Source organism: Cryptotermes secundus, unplaced genomic scaffold (genome assembly GCF_002891405.2).
Source record: "Cryptotermes secundus unplaced genomic scaffold, Csec_1.0 scaffold508, whole genome shotgun sequence".
Lineage (NCBI taxonomy): Eukaryota > Metazoa > Arthropoda > Insecta > Blattodea > Kalotermitidae > Cryptotermes > Cryptotermes secundus.
This window is the reverse complement of record NW_019733326.1, coordinates 1,082,748-1,104,918: the sequence shown is the minus strand read 5'-3', so window position 1 is coordinate 1,104,918 and position 22,171 is coordinate 1,082,748. Positions and strand designations below refer to the sequence as shown.

At 39.1% G+C, this 22,171-nt stretch overlaps 1 protein-coding gene across 4 annotated transcripts in view; it reads right to left on the bottom strand.

The window, feature by feature from the left end:
• LOC111868000 (general transcription factor IIH subunit 1) overlaps nucleotides 1–22,171 on the bottom strand; it is a 78,926-nt gene that overhangs the window by 39,453 nt on the left and 17,302 nt on the right. For all 4 annotated transcript variants that reach the window (XM_023858314.2, XM_023858315.2, XM_023858312.2 and 1 more), the window contains exons 5-7: nucleotides 21,319–21,562; nucleotides 15,254–15,407; nucleotides 10,745–10,907 (exon numbers count right to left, since the gene is read on the bottom strand). In XM_023858314.2, the coding sequence (XP_023714082.1) occupies nucleotides 10,745–10,907; nucleotides 15,254–15,407; nucleotides 21,319–21,562 (561 nt within the window). The remainder of the gene's footprint in view (nucleotides 1–10,744; nucleotides 10,908–15,253; nucleotides 15,408–21,318; nucleotides 21,563–22,171) is intronic.

Here is a 22,171-nt window from a genome sequence, read left to right as displayed (position 1 = left end):
ACCTCCGTCTAGTGCTAAGATTAAGAATGGTGAAGCTATACCTCACCTTTCCCATACTTTTCATGGTGTGGTGCTTCAGTAATAAAGCACAGAGGTAACTTTATCTTTACCTTACTATCTTAATGTAAATCACATCCTCACAATCTACATATATATTACAGTACTTGGCCATGACACTTGACTGATACTGCAAGTTATAATTACTGCTAAAATTTATTTAATTTAATTTAAGTCCATGCAAGCAGTTTTTGTGAATTTGAAGCCATTACCTCCATTTTTCATTTATACAAGGGCTACTCAGAATGTAACCTTTTATTTTAGGCAACAGGAGCAGGGGAGAGTTCACACATGCTAAGTAGCGTCACATGCCTCATTGCCTTGTAAACCATCAAAACCATCACATAACTGGTCACTTAGTTTTCAGTGAATGCATCCTGTTCTGTATTATATATTTCTTTTACTGAAATCTGTCACAACACAACAATTAATAATATATCTTTGTAGTATCAAGAGTACTTTACTACATGTTTCGGCCTTCAAGAAGTAATCATCAGGTAAATAATACACTTAAAAACTTCTTAGCTATTGAACTGCATGCCAATTATATGATGCAGTATCAGATTTTTCAAATAGTATACAATAATATATGACAACATCCATCCAAAATCAGTTGTAATCCATCTCCTCACCAGATCGGACATACGCACATGAACGGAGGCGCCCGTCAAATAGTAAGTAATCTATATAACTACAATAATTCAATCAACATTACATACAACCACTAGAATATTCATTAATAGTCATCATTGGCATATTATTTCCAGGAAATCAAAATTAAATAATAACATACAATATAGCAACAGAACTCCGAGCACCACAACAACCGTCTGTGTATACATGTCCACATAAGCACCACCACACATTATTACGATTACACCTACCTACTTTAAAATATATAATTAAATGTACAGCTCTTGACTGTACTTTAATTATGTAACTAGTCCATTTTAAGACTTTTGTTTTTAATGTAATTTTATATTTTATATTATTGTATACTATTTGAAAAATCTTATACTACATCATGTAATTAGCATGTAATTCAATAGCTAAGAAGTTTTTAAATATATTTACCTGATGATGGTTTCTTGGAGGCTGAAACATGTAGTAAAGTACTACTTAATACTCCAAACATATATTATTAATTGTTGTGTTGCGACAGCTTTCAATAAAAGAAATGGTCACTTAGTGTTTGTTCTTGTCTCTACAGTGTTGTGTGTCCTGTTATCCACTTTCTTCACTATAAAAACATGAGTGCTGTGGAAATCCATCATGAATTATGTGAGGTTTACAGCCAAAATGTAATGGGCAAAGGGAAAGACAATGGTGTAGAATGTTCAAAGATGGGAGAACGATGAAGACTGGTTGCCCATCTGTAGTGCGTGATGATCTTGTTCAAAGTGAGAGACAGCCCTTCACAATTTCAGAACTTTTCATGTGAATTTTCATAAATTTCATGCACTATTCTCTATGACAATATCACAGACTAGGCTATCACAAGTTCTGTGCAAGATGAGTTCAGAAAATGCTCATGGGTGCACACAAAACACAGAGAATGACTTCAGCTTTGACTTTTTTATAGTGATACCACAAATATGGTGATGAATTTCTCAATGACATCATAGAAGTAGTAAGTAATGAAACCTGGGTTTCATTTGTTGAATGCTGAAACCAAAGAGCAGTCAAAGCAAAGGATGCACACACATTTACCAAACAAGCCAAAAGAGCTTAAACAAATGTCCGCCTGCCAGAAAACTGATGGAAACTGTTTTCTGGGAGAGGAAAGGAGTGTTTGATTGCGAAATTCACTCAAACAGGGACCATAATAATGTAAGAAATGGATTGCAAGACACTAAAAAAATTGTGAAGGGCTATTCAGAACAAAAGGTGTGGAATGCTAACATCCAGTGTAGTGCTACTCCACGACAATGTGCATCTGCATACAGATGCTTGCTCTTGAGTGCTGATGGAGCATTTCAACTGGGATTTCTTCGACCACCCTCCTTACAGCCCTGATTTCCCTTCGAGTGACTACCACCTGTTTAAATACCCGAAAATCTGGTTGCCATCACAGTGCATCAATAATAATAAGTTGACAGAATGTGTCAAAATCTGACTGACCTCAGGCGGCAGTCTTCTTTGACACAGGCATACAAAAACTTATTCTCTGATATGACAAGTGCCTCAATTCCAGTGGTGTCTATTTTGAGAAGTAGCTTAGGTATGCACTTTTTCTTCTGTATACAATAATTTGTTTTTCTTCTCACTGCTTGTTCTGTTAACAGCTCACTGGAGGTTACTCTCCAAATAACCCTCGTATGAACTGATTTAATAGTAAGAATAAAGTTTCATGTACAAGAACTTTTTGTTACAGCTTTTTTTATTTCATTTTACCAGCAATATGTGTATCTACAGGTGCCCGTAAGCTGTCGAGGGGAACCTCAATCAGCACCGCCACAAACTTGTTGCAACTGACACAGAGAGGTGCCATTATATTATTTAAAAGCCGCATGCTTATACCCACCAGCAAGTCACCATGTGGCAACTTCAATAACCTTCAAGCGAATTTACTGAAATATAAATGTGGAGGACTTTCTAAACATCAGCATGCCTACAGTCAGCGGCAAGCCATGAAGTGCAGTGTCAATCAGCAGTCTCACAAATTCATTATAGCTGACACATACCAGATACTATATTACATTTCTACAAATATTGACATATTTATTTTGTATTATTTTCTTGGGTTTTACACACTGCTGAGACCATGGTCACTACACATGAAGTGTCTGAGAACAAAATAATCGACAAAGCACTCTGGCCTCCCAGACACCCTTATCTTAGTTATTTGGTTTTCACCATTCATGATGAACTCACAAAAATAAAGCTTAAAACACTGAAGCTCTCCATAGCAAAAGACCACAAGTAACTGCTTCAGTTTCTAAGGACAAACTTCATAAACTGTCACATAATTTGTTTATTGTGTGAGGCATATCTGAAGACAGAAAAGGGTCACTTCTACCAGGTTTTGTAAACATTGTTTTAAGTCCATGTGCTGCTGAGCTGTTGCATGCAGCAAGTTTCTGTCTCAATTTTAACACTCTACATATCACACTGGGGGCATGTGGCAGGTAGCATAGTTGGTTGAGACACTATGCTACAAGCCAGAAAGGCACGAGTTTGATTCCAGATGAGGGCACTGGTTTTTCTCAATTGATCTAATCCTTCCAGTCAAACTATGGCCTTGGGGTTGACTAAGCCTCTAAAAGAAATGAGTACCAGGAATCTTCCTTGGGTTAAAGGGCAGCCAGCATGCAAGGCTGACTACCTCACTGCCATCTGCAAGCCAAATGTCAAGAAAAATTGCAGAAATCTCGACGTCTCACGACCCTATGGGCCTCTATGGCCTGTTAAAAATGTAGCTTCACCTTTCTTTTTAGTGGAGGAAGCTACTGCAATTACACAAATGAACATATTGCACTGCTGCTGAACAAGACTGAAATTAATACCAGGTAAATACGGATGAGTTTAATCAAATATGTCCTATACTTGCTAAAATACAAGGGTTGGAACTTTAATAGTGGTAACTATTTATTTACAACTGATACAAAATAGATGCATGTTTCAAAGTTTTACTGTCCTTCAATGAAGTCACCAGCATTGTGTACAACCCACTGCCAGTGATGTGGAAGTCATAGGATACCTTTAGCAGTGCTTGTTCTGTTGATAGTTCAAATGGAGCGGTCTACTGCCTAAAGAATCTCTGGAACAGTTCCGAAGCGAATGCCACAAAGTGGTTCCTTCATCTTAGGAATCAAGTCGAAGTCACAAGAGCTTAAGTCCGGGGAGTATGGTGGATGGTATAGCACTTCCCAGCCCCACTGATCGAACAAATCAGCCACAGCTTGCGCTGCATGCAGCCGAGCATTGTCCTGCAAAATGATGGGTGGGTTCTGCAGAAAGTGTTGCCACTTCTTTCTCAAAGTTGGTCACAGGTTCTTCCAAATATAAACAGTAATACTGCACATTGACGTTCTGCTGTCGGGAAATGGTATGCGTCAGGATAACACCATCACAGTCGTACACGAGAATCACCATAACTTCCACACTGCTGGGGTTCTGACAAACTTTTGGCCATTATTTGGTTCCATTGTATGGCGTCTCTACAGCAATGTAGCCACTATTAAAGTTCCAACCCTCGTATCTTTGCGGGTGCTACATCGTTACGTCTTGTTACATCTTACTACATTCTACTGTCAGCTTATGATGGGAACTAAAATCAGCTTACCAGATCTTACTGAAACTACCAAAGTCTTCTTCCACATGTTTGCTTATCCAAGGTTTCATGTACCCTCAAAGACGTTTCAAACAGACGATCTTCATACACATGTATATGTAAGGTGTCAAATATTAATGCCATTTCTATAATAATTACTGTTACAACACCTACTAAACAGCAACAGGACACAAGAACATAACAATGTTTCACTCATCATGACCTACTCTACTTCTACATTAATTTCAAGAACTATTTTCAACACAAAGACTGACACACACCTACATTTTAAACCTTCTATGTAAAGATAAACAGCCTTTAGTCAGTTGTGGCCCACTTTACAAGTGCTGTATTGCTGTATGCACATGCTATTCTGATGAACATCACTTCAGTGGAACTTGGATACCAGCTAGGCCTTGGACTAGACAACCAAGAAACCGGTGTTCCAGGTAGAGGCAAGATTATTAGTTCTTCACCCAGTATCCAGACTGGCTCTGGGGCTCACCCAGTCTCCAATCCAAGGGGTACTGTTTCCTGGGGGAAGGCAGTAGGGGCATGAAGCTGATCACTCACCCCCATTTAGAAAGGTTATGAATGGTGGGGCTATACCTCATATCTACTACATGCCATAATGGTATGGTGCTTAATTAAGTACAGGGACAAATTTACCTTTACTTTTACACATTTCAATGTAACAGGAAGCATAAATATTTTGTTTTGGTCATTATCCCTCACCTTGTCTTTATCTAAAAACTGCTGTTTATTTTTCAAAACATAACGTTTCAGAGACTGGATTCTGTCTCAGTCTTCAGGTAAAACCTACTCAGTTGGGCCCAATTGATAGAACTAGTCCCCATCTCTATTGAGTGGGCCCAACTGAGTAGGTTCTACCTGAAGACAGAGACAGAATCCAGTCTCCAAAACGTTGTTTTGAAAAATAAACAGGAAGGTTTTTAGATAAAGACAAGACAATGGATAATGTCCAAAAACATAATATTTGTACTAATGTACCATCATCACAAACTTTTAGATATTATTAAGAGGAAGCATTTACAGACAGAACTACTTAAAAATATTTCTTTCAACACAAAGGATCAACACAACCATGCAATCATCCACTGTGGTCTGATGCTGGGGCATCATCTTGTATCTTGCTGAACGTTAGGTTATGTCCCTTGATGTGCTACATTATGAATTCACAATTCATGTTTTATACATACATCTTCTGGTTTTCATGCAGACGTTATGAATTCAAGTCAATCTCTTATGTCTCCCAAAATAATACAGTAAAATTAAAAGGACACCTGCCACTCTTAATGCAGTAAAACACAGTATGATATCATTCAATATTTAAATCCCGGGGGGGGGGGGGATGGGATGATAACACATGCACTAGTGTCATGAGTCAAAATGGCATAGGATTAACGATCCAGCTGTTGTACTACAAATTGCCCAGTGGGCATCTGTGTTGCCTTGACTATACAAAGTCTGTAAGTGTTTTTGAATTGAATTGAATTTATTTACATTCTATAAATCCTAAGTAGGTTAGTACCTTTGGATACAGAACAAGTCAAAAGGTTACATACGTAAGTACAGGCAATTTTAGCTTAAAAATTAATATAACTTAATTTTACATCATTCTCTATTTACATTGAAGTATTCATCTAAAGAGTAGAAGAAATGAGCATGAAGATAATTCTTTAACTCTGATTTAAACTTTCTAGTATCATTGCCCAAGTTTTTAATACTTTGTGGCAGATTGTTGAACACTTTTATGCCAGTAAAGTAGACTCCTTTTTGATATACTGATAAAGTTGATGAGGGTAGGTGGAAGTTATATTTTTGTCTAGTATTCATGTTATAGACATCAGAATTTAATTTGAATTTATCTTTGTTGTAAACAACAAATAAGAGAAGCGATAATATGTATTGCGATTGAAGAGGTAGAATTTTTAATTTCTTAAATAATTCTCTACATGAATCTCTACTTCTACATCCTGTAATGATTCTAATTATATTCTTTTGTATTTTAAAAATTATTACACTATGTGAAGAGTTCCCCCAAAATATTAATCCATAGTTCCCTGTACCTGGAGTACACCAGTTCACTTCTTTCAGACTAATGAACTAACATGTAATTATGATCTAAAAGTTCATGATGATGATACATTAATATAAATATTATGTTATTCAACATTACCCATTGTTCTACTTTTATTGAAAATTTAACATTCTGGAGACTGGATACTGTCTGTCTTCAGTAAAACCTACTCAGTTGGGCATAACTGATGGAGAATTCCCTATTGCCAAAGACAGGGACTAACTCTATCGACTGGGTCCAAATGAGGTTTACCTGAAGATGCGGACAGAATCCAGTCTTCAAAACGTTATGTTTTAAATAAAAACAGGATGGATAATATCCAGAAACATAATATTTGTAACATGTAATTCACTAACTATATGGAGTTGAGACCCTCTTGAGAAGCTACCAACTATGCAGCTACTTAAGAATTTCCCAACATTCTATGGAACCAGAAGGTTCATTGCCATGTTCACAAGAGCCCTACACTGGTCCCTATCCTGAACCACATCAATCTAGTCCATTCCACCCCATCCTATTTCTCTAAAATCCATCTTAATATTATCCTTTCACCTATATCTAGGTCTTCCTTGTGGTCTCTTTACTTCTGGCATTCCCACCAAAATCCTACATGAATTCCTCTTCTCCCCCATGTGTGCTGAATGCCCTAGCCATCTCACCCTCCTTGACTCAATCATTCTAATTACATTTGGCAAAGAGTACAAGTCATGAAGCTCCTCATTATGCAGTTTTCTCCAACCTCCTACCACTTCATCTCTCTTCAGTTCAAATATTCTCCTCAACACCCTGTCCTCAAACATCCTCAGTTTATGTTCCTCCCTTAATGTCAGAGACCAAGTCTCACACCCATACAAAACCACAGACAAAGTTATAGTTCTGCATATTCTAATTTGTATGGTTTTAGACAGCAGACAAGTAGACAAAAGATTCTGGACTGAATAGTAACAAGCATTACCCGAATTCAATTTCCCCTTAATTTCTTCCTGAACAAAATTTTCATTTGTTACTGTCATTCCCAAATATTTGAACTGTTCCACATTTTCAAATGATCCGTTAGCTACCTTTACATTATGATTTTCTCTATTCACTGTAATTCAGTATAATTATTAATCATAAAACCTCATATATTCAAACATTATCAACTTTAAAGGAACAGCAACAACACAAACTTTCTTGATCAATTTATAAATAAATAGCATAGTATCCACATCATCATTCATTACTTAAGGTTTCACACTATTAACTATTTGTATCTCTTTTTCCTCCAATGAGTAACATACACAAATAGTCAGTTGCAAATCATCTCCTTTATACAGAGAACTGCACTTCACATATTCACATCAAAATATCTGACTCACAGAATAGCTACAATAAACTCAAGTACCTGCTACATAACTTAAGTTCATGCAATGTGCTAACATTTAACAATTCATTGTTACAAAACTGAAAAATGTGTAATTTCAGAGCTTTCAACTCTCCATTACACTGCTTATATACAATTAAAAGGATAATACCACATATACTCCAATAATATTGTGACATGTTGCGCTATGGATGATGCCCCTCCCTCCCCGCCAGCAGTGACGTGCCGAGCGGAGCCAAAGTGAGCTGAGTCCAAGCACAGCGGTTGCTAGGCAAAGCGAGTAAACTGCAGTGATGTAACACGGGACGCCGCACTTGCTACGTAGCTGTAAACAACTCTCGGCAGCATTGCTAGGCTATCGGCAAACACGGCGACTAGGCAACAAGTAAGCGAAGCGTTTTCCCGTTGTCCGGCTGAGGGTTTATAAGAGACCTACACTGCCTACGAAGACAGTTCTCAAGGCAGCAGCCTACGAGTTAAGTTACGAGTTAGTCAGCAGTGAACGAGTTAGTGGTGAGCCAGAGCAACACAGTTGGAGTATAGCAGCAGTCACAGAAAGAAGAACTGGACACGTGTGATAATCAGGGATAGTTTGTGATAACTGAGAAGTAATTGGGAGTGTGTAACACAGTGACACTTATATAGCTCCCGTACTGTGAATACGTGTAGACTACTGAGGACAGAGTGGACAGATTATTGCAAACGGGGTTATAAAGTGTGAAACCCTGCAACAGTGTTCTAATCAATTGTAGTTACGACTTGTAGGTTGTTAAATAAACCAATTAACATTTCGAACGGCATCTTCAGTGCCTATACACGTTACAATATTAATACTCACAGACAGCAACAAAAAAACGTTTTCAGTTAATTGACAGAAACAGTATTACAATCTAGCAAATATGGTCTCTAAGTGTTTATCTCCCTACTGGCACTGCAGAAAAACCAACTGAAATATCCTTGACTCTAAATGGTTACAATAATTTGACTATCATAAAGTCATAAAGGAGAAGGTCAGAAAAGGAAAAATCACTGCAAAGAATTGGACATCCTTTCCACATATGACTGACCCTGACTACATTACCCTGGAAACAAAACTGATTGTGATGCAGGAGGTCACACTGTTCGTTACTGAATACCAAACAACAAAGAAATTGGTGTGACCAAAAAAGTCAGTTTTGATGAAATCAAAATTTCACATTTTGGCTCCTAGTCCTGCATATGTCACTTTTGCAGTTCTATTTTGGGATATGGTCTCCATACTTACTTAAATTTAATCAAAACCATTACATGTGTTTTCCAGGAAAACTGCCATTTTATTTTGTGGCCCATGTGACGGGTCCCCATTTTAGAGCCAGGATGTTCACATTCACAACACACCTATGACTCTCAATACCAGACTTGAATAAAATCCTTCCAACAGTTCAGGTGCTAGCAAGGCACACATCCACACACACATACAAACATGCATACAGTGTTCCAAACACATCATTTTTGGATACACGGCTTTAAAAATGTGTAAATCCATCAAAATGTTGAGACTGAATTTTCTCACCATCTAAACAGTTTCACATATTAAGCATATACGAGGGGCCATCAAAAAGTTCCCGGAATGGTGGTATAGCACTCTAATGATAGGACATACAGCAACGCTTACCTAACCACCTTCAAAGTAGGACCCTTGCGTGCGCCAGCTACCCCGGCCCAGGGGATTTAAATAGCAATGAAGACAAAAATACCTGTATAATTTTTTAAACAAAATTTTCATATCCTATATACTACAAAAGTCAGACCAATATCAGAGGAAAATAATATGATCATCACATCTAGTCAAGAGGGAATATTCACACTCCAAAGTCTTGACACTACTACCACAATTCCACAGTTCACCATTACAATATTACCTCATATATAAACATTATTACTTTATATTTTTTGAGTCAGTGAAGCAAGGTTTGGTCTCAACAAAACTAGTCCCAATAATTCACCTGTTTGTTAATCCTGAAACACTCCCTGAAACAAGGGGCACATGGTAAAGTAGCTGGTTGAGGCACCATGCTACAAGTCAGAAAGTTGCAGGTTCCATTCCCGATGAGGTAATTGGATTTTTTCAACTGACCTAATCCTTCCAGCAGCACTACAGCCCTTGGGTCAACTAACCCACCAGGAGAAATGAATAACAGGAACCATCCTGGGGGTAAAGGGTGGTTGGCATGTACAACTGACAACCTCACTGCCATCTGTGAATCGAGTGTCTAGAAAATGTGGGAACCTCAAAGTCTCACAACCATATGGGCCTCCAGGGCCTGTTATAGGGATAGTTTTTTTTTTTTGTTCCCCGAAACAGATGCCTACATTGCATTTGCACACCAGTACACAGTAATAAATTTATTTTATGGTTTTCCTGATGATATCTGAGGTTGTGCTGGTGGTGATTATCTTCTGAGATGCAACACCATGCCATCTTGTACAGCATTACCAATCATCAAGACAAAAGTGGTACCTCCATCCAAAATACCAGTAAACTTCATTACACACAAACAGAAGACGTTCTCAAAACTCTCTGAGTCTACATTTAACACCACCATACTTCAGGTCACTTAGGATAACAATGGGCTATGCACTGGATGGCCAGAGTTCAATTCCTGGCAGAGGCAAGGCTACTTTCCCCCACAGTGTCCAGACCAGCTCTGAGGCCCACCCAGTCCCTTATCCAATGGGTACTCTTTCCCCGCGGGTAAAGCAGCCAGATTGTGAAGCTAACCACTCACTTCCTTCTTGTGCTGAGGTCCAGAATTGTGGAGCTACACCTCCATTCCCCCACACATCTTCATGGAGTAGTTCTTGATTTATAAAGCACAGAGACAACTTTACCTTACTTATCCTTCCGAACTGTAATAAACATGATACAAATTGTTGTATATGCTATCAAATTATGAAAATACTTATTTACCTTTTTAGCAGTATGCAGGTGATCACTACAACCAGGGCTGCTTTCATTTGACTGGCTTGCTTGTTTCTCAGGTACCCCTGATTGTTCAAGTCGTTCTGAGCCAGAGTGGCACAATGTATTCTGCTGACACGCCTTCAGAACCATGATGGAATGTTGGTTGAACCTAAATGGAACAAAGGAGTTATACTTCCTTAAAACCACTGAGGTTTCACAGTAACAATAATAGTAATAGAGTGAAACTCTGATTTTATGAACTAAGATTTTTTGTTTTTCATGAATTTATGCACTTTTGGCATGGTCCCAGCCAAATGCCCATAACAATAATGTTAGATCAACATTTGGCAAGGCCAGAAGAACAAGAAGAGGAAGAGGAAGTTGCAGAACATAAAGCAACATTCTTGGATGCACTGACAGGACTGGAAGCAACCAGAAAATACACAGGTCAGTTTCACACCAAGAACAGTGTTACTGTATTGTGCAGCAAAGTTGAAAGCAAATTATACAGAGTGACAGCTCAAGGAGAAAAGAAACAAAAGACTGGCTGGTTGAAGAAACAGTGTAAATAGGCATGTACCATATTTGCCAGTCATTCCAGGCAAATGCTGGGACAGTACCTTGAAGTGGGCCATCACCACTTCCACATCCTTTCCATTCACCAGTTATAATCACCACCTCGTCTTACTTATGTTACACAAATGCATCAGTTTACAAGGCATTGTAAAATAAACCAATTGTTAGTGTTCAAACACACATATTTTAAATGATTTTCCCAAAGTTATGATGTAAAGATCACAGATTCCTTTATGTTGGAACATTCACACTTCCCTGATTTTACATTTGTTTTGGGCAGAACCTTAGAAAATGTGAACTCAAAGTTCCACTGTAACCTCAATGACAATGGCTGCAGTGACAAGAACCACACTAACAACATGCTTATGTATTAAACACTGATTCAACTAGCTTAAAAGTTACAACCATACCGTCAACCACATCAGTACTGAACCTTAGAATATAGAGGCTTCTGTGTGTGTGTGTGTGTGTGTTTTTCATTTTAGCAGGTTAGTTAGGCCTCTGAAATATTCAGGTTTTCAGTTTAGTCTTTGAAAACAAATATCTAGAAACCTTGTTAAAATTAAGACTGTAAATAAATGTCTTCCATGATCAGTACATTTATTTTAGGCATTAAGTCACTTGAGTCACTTGCTGTATATGTCAGTACAAAAATAACAATTATAAGATACTGATAGTGGTAAAGCTGATTCTGAACAATTTGATCGTATGGACAGACAAACAATGGAACTCCCGTTTATAAGTTCTTCCCTCACTCAACATCCAATTTCAATGAACGTAAGTCATTAATCTCAATGCTGAATTTCCTCAGTTTACTGTTCAAATTCACTGCTCTATACAGAAAATTTAAAGAGGGAGTTTCACTTGATCTTGCCAGTAAGTATACTGTGATAACAAAGGACATGTAGTAAAGAGTTGGACTTCACTATATACAAGGAATTTACACAAATTCTGTGTTTGCCTCTGTGCTAACTCCAACTTCCCTTATTTGCATATTGGAAACCTCAGCTTGGTACTCTAAAGCTACAACATTACAAATTTCTAAAAATGGTTTGAAGGAACATTTTACAAATAACTGTCCAAACATATCAACTGCAGGCAACCAAGTCCTTCTTGAGAAACCAACAGCTGCTCCACCACTCAAGATATTCCCAGAACTTTACCGAATCTGAAGACTGATTAATGCTTGTAAGAGCCTGGCCACTGGTCCCTACCCTGACCTAAACTGATTTAGTCTACACCCTCTCATTCAGCATGTATAAGATTCATTTTAATATTACACTCCAATTTATATGGGGCACGCGGTAGCGTAGTTAGTTGAGGCACTATGCTACAAGCCGGAAGGTGATGGGTTCAAGTCCCAATGAGGTCATCGGATTTTTTTCAATTTACCTAATCCTTCCAGCCGCACTATGGCCCTGGGGTCAACTCAGCCTCTAACAGAAATGAGTACCAGGAATATTCTTGGAATATTCTTGGGAGTAAAGGGTGGCTGGCGCATAGGGCTGACAACCTTGTCGCCATCTATGAGCTGATTGTCTAGAAAATGTGGGAACCTCAACATCTCACAACCCTATGGGCCTCCATGGGCTGTTACAGGGATACCTTTACTTACTTTTACTCCAATCTATGCCTAGGTGTTCGTAGTGGTCTCATCCTATTTTCAAACCTAAATTTTGTACACAATTCTCTTTGCCATGCATGATACATACTAAAGCCCATCCTATCTTCCTTTACTTCTTCTTAATGTTTTGCTTGATTTACAAACTATTACATTCCTCATTAAGCAACTTCGTCCTCCTGTTACTTCCTCCACCTTCAGTCCAAATATTCTCCTCAGCACCCTATTCTTAAACACCCTCAGTCTATGTTCCTCCTCCAGTGTTGAGAGACCAAGTTTGATACCCACACAAATCGACAAGAAAAATTGTAGTCTCCTGTATTTTAATCTTTGTCTTTACATTGCTGATGGGATGACAGAAGATTCTGAACTAATGGTGGCAACTGCTGTCCAAAATCTGATCTGCTCTTGATTTCCTTATGGATAAAATTTTGATGCATCGGCATAATTGCCAAATACGAGGGTTGGAACTTTAATAGTGGCAACACTGCTGTAGAGACACCATGCAACGGAACCAAATAATGTCGCTTATACCACACGTTATTTATATACCTACCTTACCTCAGAGCAAATGGACTCTCCCTTCCCACATCACATGCATGCGCAATGACAAAAAGAACAGAGCCTTGTGTTAGCTGGCGGTCTAATGTAGTATTGTCACAAAGTTTACAAAACAGAAACAATGGAGTTGGTTAAGAATGAATGTGCCAGAGGCTGTACAGCACAATAGTGTCATCAAGGTCTTCAAGAGGCTTGTGGGAAATCTGCAGTGCCTTACAGAAGAGTGGCGAGGTCGGTAAAAGCTTTCAATGAGGGACACCAAAATGTGGCAGACATGTGTCAGCCAGGTCATCCTAGTGTCAGTGAAGAAGTGTATGCTCTTTCCACGTGACTGGAGAGTGATTGAGGCCATACGATTCGTGAGCTGGCCCGAGACAGGATTAGTGCATATGACTGTGCTTCACATTCTGAAGGAATGCCTGGACATGAGAAAAATTGCATCACCATGGGTTCCGCGTGATTTGATGGAAATGCAGAAATGGCTACAATATGACACTGCTTGTAACCACTTGGAGCGCTATGAGCGCGAAGGAGGCGTTCTTACACCATATCAACACGCTGGATGAGACATGGGCCAAATCGTACGAGCCACAAATGAAACGCCAATCAAACGAATGGCGTCATTATGGGTCACCACGAACATAAAAAGTTTGTCAGAACCCCAGCAATGTGGAAGTTATGGTGATTCTCGTGTAAAACTGTGATGGTGTTATCCTAACACATACCGTTCCCTGACAGCAGACCGTCAATGCACAGTATTACTGTTCATTTTTGGAAAAACCTGCAACCAGCTTTGAGAAAGAAATGGTGACACTTTCTGCAGAACCCACCCATCAGTTTCCAGGACAATGCTTGGCTGCATGCAGCACAAGCTGTGGCTGATTTGTTTGATCGATGGGGCTGGGAGGTGCCATATGGGGAGGTCCACCATACTCCCCAGACTTAAGCCCTTGTGACTTCGACTTGACTCCTAAGATGAAGGAACCACTGTGTAACATTCACTTCAGAACTGTTCCAGAGATTCTTCAGGCAGTAGACCGCTCCATTTGAACTATCAACACAACAAGTGCTGCTAAAGGCATCCTACGACTTCCACATCGCTGGCAATGGGTTGTACACAATGCTGGTGACTACACGGAAGGACAGTAAAACTTCGAAACATGCATCTGTTTTGTATCAGTTGTAACTAAATAGTTACCACTATTAAAGTTCCAACCCTCGTATTTGAACTTTGTGACATTTTCATAGGACCTATTAGCTGGCTTCGTGTTATGATTTTTTCCTGCAATCTGGAGACAAAACACAACAAATTTTCTCAACAGTTACTTCTAGACCATCCCCTCACTATCACCTACAAGAGATTCTGTTATTCTTCATGGTACTTGGATTATCCTCAATAAATTATCATCACAAGCATAGACCAGAAGCTGATGTGTCCCATTCCAATTTCAATCCTACCAGGTTTTATCTTAGACTTTCCTAATGGCATACTCCAAAAAAATCTGAAAGCAATGGTGAAAAATCATCTCCTTGTTTCAAACCATTCTGAATAAGACTTGCATTTACCGAAGTGGACTTTACTGTAGGCTTCATTCAAACATATTTTAGTTAACGTAACTACTTTCAAGCATACCAAATTGAACTGAACATAGTACAACAGTTCACTCCTAAGTTAACTACAGATGCTGTGGACCCACATACATGAGTTCTGAAATAAAATCAATTCAAAGCCAAGTGTCCCACATCCCTCTGCATACCGTTTGATCATGTTCTGATGTACAATGTTTCCACTCTGTATGCCACATGATCTGTCTCCACCAGTTCCATAACCTTCATCCAAAGTTTTATCTTCAAATGAAGTGATGTCAACTAGTGGATCTTCAATTCCAGCAGAAATGTCCTTCTTCAACTCTGAGGAGAAAACACATTTATCTTCTACAGTCACAACCTGTTTAACACTTTGGGATGTGTTCAAATGTGACCTCTAACTGGACATTCTAGCATATCACTTATGAGAATGCATTCTTAAAAATAGTAATTGATTGCGATTATACAATATATAAAACAGCCAAATAGAAATGAAATTAAGATCTAAGAGTCTGTATCAATGGTATATTGATACAATTACTGTTTCTGGACAATATCTATCATCCTGTTTCATGTTTAAAACACAAAATTTCGGAGACTGGATTCTGTCTACATCTTCCGGTAAACTTAGTCATTTGGGCCCAACTGATAGAGCTAGTCCCTATTTTCAGAGATAGGGACTATCTCTATCGATTGTGTCCAAACGACTAGGTTCTTACCTAAAGATAGAGACAGAATTCAGTCTCCAAAACATTTTAAATAAAAAGCAGGATGGATATCCCCCCCCCAAAAAAAACAATAATTGTAGAAGATAAATTATAATGTATAAAAAATGGCTTTGTCCTCGAAGATGGGCACATCTGGAGCTCATGTTACCATTGTCAGCTTTCTAGCTGAGAATACCTCAAGAGTTGGCTGCTTTGCCTAAAGATTTTCTATAAACACTTCTCTTAGTTTTGGTGCCATGTTCACAATTTGATCTATTTTCACTTACAATATCCACTGCACCACTGATCTTTTCACAAAACATGATGATAAAGTTGTGGTTAATTTTCCTTCCATAACACCATCAGCTGTTGTAGACCATTTACACTCTAGGCAAGAGGATCCCACTGTTTCATTTCCATCAGTTCATTTTCTTACAATAAAAGGACCCAGAATGAAGAACATTACAATGAACTGGCATTATACAGAGCTGTGTTAAATGGTATATTACTGTTCCAATACTTGCCGTTCCATTTATATATTATGAACAATCACACATGAACAAATAACAGGTTATATACAAATCTTAATTTTTTACAGATTAAAATCTTCAGTCATTAAATATTCCTTTCATGATCCTAACACAACCTACATATCTAATTCCATAATGTTCCATTTGCTGGAATAGAAGGACCTAGAGAGGTATACAACTATTCATCTGAAAGTTAATGTCACTCTGATGTCAGGATGTTTTAAGATTAGACTTGCAAATGCTGAAAATTATGCTCTGCAGTTGACATTGGAATCGTAGTATATGAGCTTGTCAATACCTCAGAACAATTCTGGACATTCAACTTTGGCCATGACACTGAACATAAAGGGAATGAAGCAGCGTAGTTGGTTGAAGCACTATGTTACAAGCCAGAAGGTCGCGGGTTTGATTCCCGAGGTCATTCGATTTTTCAACTGACCTAATCCTTCTAGCTGCACTATGGCCCTGGGATCAACTCAGCCTCTAACAGAAACGACTATCAAGAATCTTCCTGGGTGTAAAGGGCGACCAGTGCGTAAGGCTAACAACCTCACAGCCATCTGTGAGCCGACTGTCTAGAAGATGTGGGAGTCTCGACATCTCACAACCCTATGGGCCTCCATGGCCTGTTACAGGGATGGCTTTACCTTTTCACACTGAATCTAATATCATTGAAGTTCAATATTCAAAGTTCAAGTTTAAAATCTGTACCTGATTTATGCATGAATGATTCAGACTGAGTGTCTACAATTACTCCTGTTTAACCCGCTCAGCACCAGGTGACTTGGTGGCTGATCTAATAATTCCTTCCTCAGCTCTAGAACATAATTTCTAATCACTGCAATGGGTACAGTGAAGCTCCCTCTCACATCTGGATACAACAAAATGTTGATCAAGTATATCCTGATTTCTAGCCAAAGTCATCAGGGAAGAACCATTCTTTATGCTCAGTAACTTTCTTCACTTAATTTGGTGATGTATTGGGCAAATTGTACATGCATATTACTTAGTATAAGATGGCTTAGTCTCACAAAAAGAATCAAATACATAGCACTTCAGGGGAAAGTGACAGTCTATATGAAAATTATTTGTGTAGTGACAGTGTTGCTGACACAGAATGAGATGATTAAGATAATATAACATGAAGCCAATCCAAGAAACTCACCATGTTGGTTCATTAGGTAAATTGCTGCTGGTCTTAGCCAGCACAGTTATTCTTGGTTCCAAGTCCTGTGGGACTATATTCATATTTTTCTGTCCTATTGATGTGTTCTCTCACCATGCATTGGTAAAGCACAATAAATCATTGAAGGTCACAGTGCTAGGGCCAGTTTTATGGCTCATGTGTTCGTAGGCCCACAGTTAAACAGAGGCACTCAGAACTTTGGGCTGGAGCACTGGGTATGAGACAACTGAAGTTCTTCAGTGAAGGGCCTCTGGACAAACTGTCTAGGGTCCTACTGCCTTTGGACAGGAAACAGTTTAGACTGGTATCAGGATTGCTGACTGGCAAACTGTACCCTGAGATGGCACCTACATGTTATGGACCTCTTAGAAATGCTATGTGCATAACTTGTGAACAGGAGAAGGAATTATCCTAACACATAGAAAATAAATAAATAAATGAAAAATGTCATCTTCTGGGATGTGGCGCTGTGTAGATCTTGTGTGAACTGACGTTTCGGAGGAAAATATCGCCTCCTCCAAAACGTCAGTTCACACAAGATCTACAAGGTGCCACATCCCAGAAGATGGCATTCTTCAGAGTCACCACTGTGAAAACCTCAAATCTTACAAATTACTTTTTTGTTTCCTTTGTCATGTGCTCCTCCCTGTGTCTTCTTGGGGTTTTCCTGATCTGTCAACATACAGAGATCAGGAAAAATCCAAAGTCAAACATAGGGAAGTGTGTGCCATAAACAAAACAAAACAACTGACAACAGGGATACCAAGTTAAGCGACACGACCACATAATGACTCTGCCTTCCTGCAGCATTGTACACCAACAGGAAGAGACATCAATCTGACATGTTGGTACAAACAGGAGGGTCGAAAAAAAATGTACTCAGTGATAGTCAATATCTTTGGAACAAAATGACATGTAGTTACAATTCTTGTGTGGTAATGTAGTGTAATGTTTTCTCAACAGACGGCAAAGGTCACATGAGTCACGTGAGTGTTGTGCCACGTGCGTGCTGTGAGCAGAAGACAGCAGCAACAATGGCTGAAAGGTTGTTCTTTGAGCAACGCAAGGCTGTATTGAAGAGCTACTGGAAGTACGAAAACATTAAACGACAATGACAGAATGAGTTTGGAACTCAGCCACCAACACGTCAAAAAACTGTCCTAATTCGGGATAAATTTGAAGCCAATGGTACTGTTCATGATATGCATAAGCAAAGATCTGGGCGACCACAAATAGTAACAAGTCCAGCTTCCAGCGCTGTGGTGTTGCAACACTGGTCAGGTGTATCTCGATATGCTTCAGACATCGATCTTCCTTTCCATTCGAGAGCTGTTTGGAGATGAGAGATTTTACCTACAACAAGATGGTGCTCCACCTCACTATCATCGAGATGTCAAGGCGTACTTGGACGACACTCTACCTGGACAATGGATAGGTCGAAGAGGTGCTGCTGAGTACCCACCACGGTCTCCAGACCGAACACCTCTCGACTTCTACCTGTGGGGAACCTTGAAGGATGAAGTTTATTGACAAAAGCCAGCTACACTGAAGACACTACGAGAAACCATCAAAGTGGCGTGTGCAGCCATCACGCCGGACACACTGACAGCTGTAGTTCGCTCAACATTCGGTGGCATCGACGCTATTTAGCCGCTGATGGTGGCCACTTTGAACACATACGACTCTCTCTCTCTCTCTCTGCACAAGAATTTTAACTACATGTCATTTTGTTCAAAAGATACTGACTATCAAAGAGTGAGTATATTTTTTTGGAGCCCTCTGTATATCAGTGACATACAGTCATTCACCACACTGATTCTGATGATGAAGACAGAGATCTTCAAAATGTTGGTTTTTGGCTCAACATTGACATAGATGACTGCCCCAGAAGATTTTAGCACATGCCATCACACACCTTGTTATTGACCAACTAGAAATCACTGGACCTCCCACACAAAGTTCTGATATCAGAAGGGCTTGTCACAATGGTTCTGGCTCTAGCACATTCTTCAGGGCTCTTTGTAGGGTCATAATGAGATCTGGGGTGACTACAGTCCCCCTCTCCCCAATGTCAGTACAAACCTAAAGTTACCACATCTTCATGCATAATTCTCTCACAACAATCCAACTGGCATCTGATCTACACAAACTCTTCACACTTATAACATGATAATGGATTCAGTCAAACTTTATACTCAGTTTGTATTCATCTACACTGTTAAATACGTGGGGGTGTCTTATGATTACAGTAACTTCCCTCATAATGTGAACACACTAAATGTGAAAATATATGACGACTTCAATTTTATCAAATTCAGTGCCGTACTCTGTCTCAGCAGCATGTCTGCTGGCTATCACAGTTCCAGCCTAGCTCATATCACAGCATAACGAAGGGAACCTCCAGAAGGCAACTTTGGGAAAACATTGTGTCTGTTTCTGTACAGTGCAGATGGCCAGGGATACGTTCTTGGCAGGAATATTTCTTTTCCCCACAGTGTCCAGACAAGATCTGGGGCCCACCCAGCGTCCGGTAAATTGGGTTCCAGGGACTCTTTCCCCAGAAGTAAAGCAGCTGGGGCATGAAGCTGGCCACTCACATCCATCTAATGCTAAGGTCAAGAATGGTGGAGCTATACCTCCACTCACTCCCTCATATGTCTTCATGGTGTGGTGCTTAATTAAACACAGGAACAACTTTACCTTTCTGCCTTTACCTCATATCAATGCATGAATATGAGATTCTCCAGAAGACATTTTTGGAAAAGTAATATTTATGTGTGGGCTTCTGTATAGTGCACATCAGCACAGAGAGAACAAATATCATACATGTTCCTTCCCGAATTGCTGGGTTACAGTTCCTAGTCTTGGAACTGGGCTTCAAAACAGGACTCAATATGTACTGTTCAGCATACCACAAATCAACAATGTGTTCATAAAAAAAAGCACAAATAACTTTCTAAAACTCTTATTTACATTTATATGTGGTCACCCCCTACCACTGAAATGTATTTCTGCTGGAAAATAATTACAGTGAATTTTATTGAGGAAAAGTAGATTTGAACATTAAATGAAGGAAAATCTTGATGGAGGATATTTTACATTGAAATTATTGACTTGAGATCTTTTAATCTGAATACTATAGTGGAGAAAACCTTTGAATTAAAGAACATTAAATTCTACAGTGTCGAAATCATTATCATTAAACTGAGTATAGCCTTTCTCAGCATCCAGAACCTCACTTTAGGAACCATCAGAAGAAGCTTAATCAAGATTCCATTCCAAACTTGTATGATATGCATCACTAACACATGCCTCATTAAAACAAGCAATATTGATTAACACATACTGAAAAATACAACATAGAAAATGCAAGATCAAAAATATTTCAGTAAAATTATGTGGCACAAAAAACAGATGGCACTCTGAATGCTCGCTGACTGAACACATAGATGAGATTAGTTCAGTGCTTCTCAATAGGTGGAGGAAGTAAGAATTCTGCTGATGTATGACCCAAGTCATAGCACAGTCATTTTTGGTTCTAGGCCCAGCTAGACCCATGACCATATTTTCCTGTCTCACAACTCTCACTGAGTCATCAGTTTAGGGACTTGGAAATCCATGTCTATATGGGTGTACAACCTCCTACCAGCCTGAGAAGTTGAACCAACATAACCTAAAAGCAGACGCACTATGCTTTCACCCGAAGATGGAGTCACAGCAAATATCCTTAAAGCTATACATTTGATCCAAATAACGGACATGAATAACAAAAACGCAATCATAATAAATGTCATGAATTTCAAATGACATACCTTGATCATCAAGCTTGGCGCATTCTGTAAACAAGTCCTTGTTACCAGCATTAATACGATCACGATGGAAATAGTGTGACTGAAAAAATTTTGTCCAAAATTCTGATTCAGTCAGCTTATGCGGAACATATTCCAGATGTTTCTTTCTTACTGCTGGATATGTCTTGAAAATACATTCAATAATGTCAGCTGTAAGATTGTACTTCAGTCCATTGCAGCCATCTGTCTGAGGTTTAATGTCTGCCTGCAATGACAATTAAAATCAGATCCATATAATTAAAAACCTCTATTTCACATGCATGCAAGTGCCCATGTGTGTGCATGTGTACAGAACCTTCAGATCAGCATACTCGTATTACTGTACACAATAGCAAAACCTTGACACCAGGATAAAATACATGAACACTAAAACCAAACACTCACTCACTTGGTGGGCGTCCAGAATTAAAAACTATAAATCACACAACAATACACCAATAACGATGAAACTTGGCCAGTACATACTTAGTAAATATGGAGATAACTGGGTAACAGAACATATTGTCGCATGTTTGCTGGGAAAGAAACATGACAAGAAATTGTGTGGGTTCTCAGATCTGAATGACTACCTTTATTGGACTGTCACTTTTACACTAACATTTACAGTTATTCACTTATAACACCCTTTAGATGTTTCTTCTTCAACATTACAACACTAAGCCATCCTCCTCCTCCTAGTAGGTTACGTAACGAAACGAAGCGAGAGGAGGGGAGCCACAGGAACAGCTTGCTTGTGGACGTGGGGTTACAGGCCTCCCTAAGTTGATGCAGGGATCTCAAGAAAAGATACCTTGGGATCAGCTGGTTAATAGGG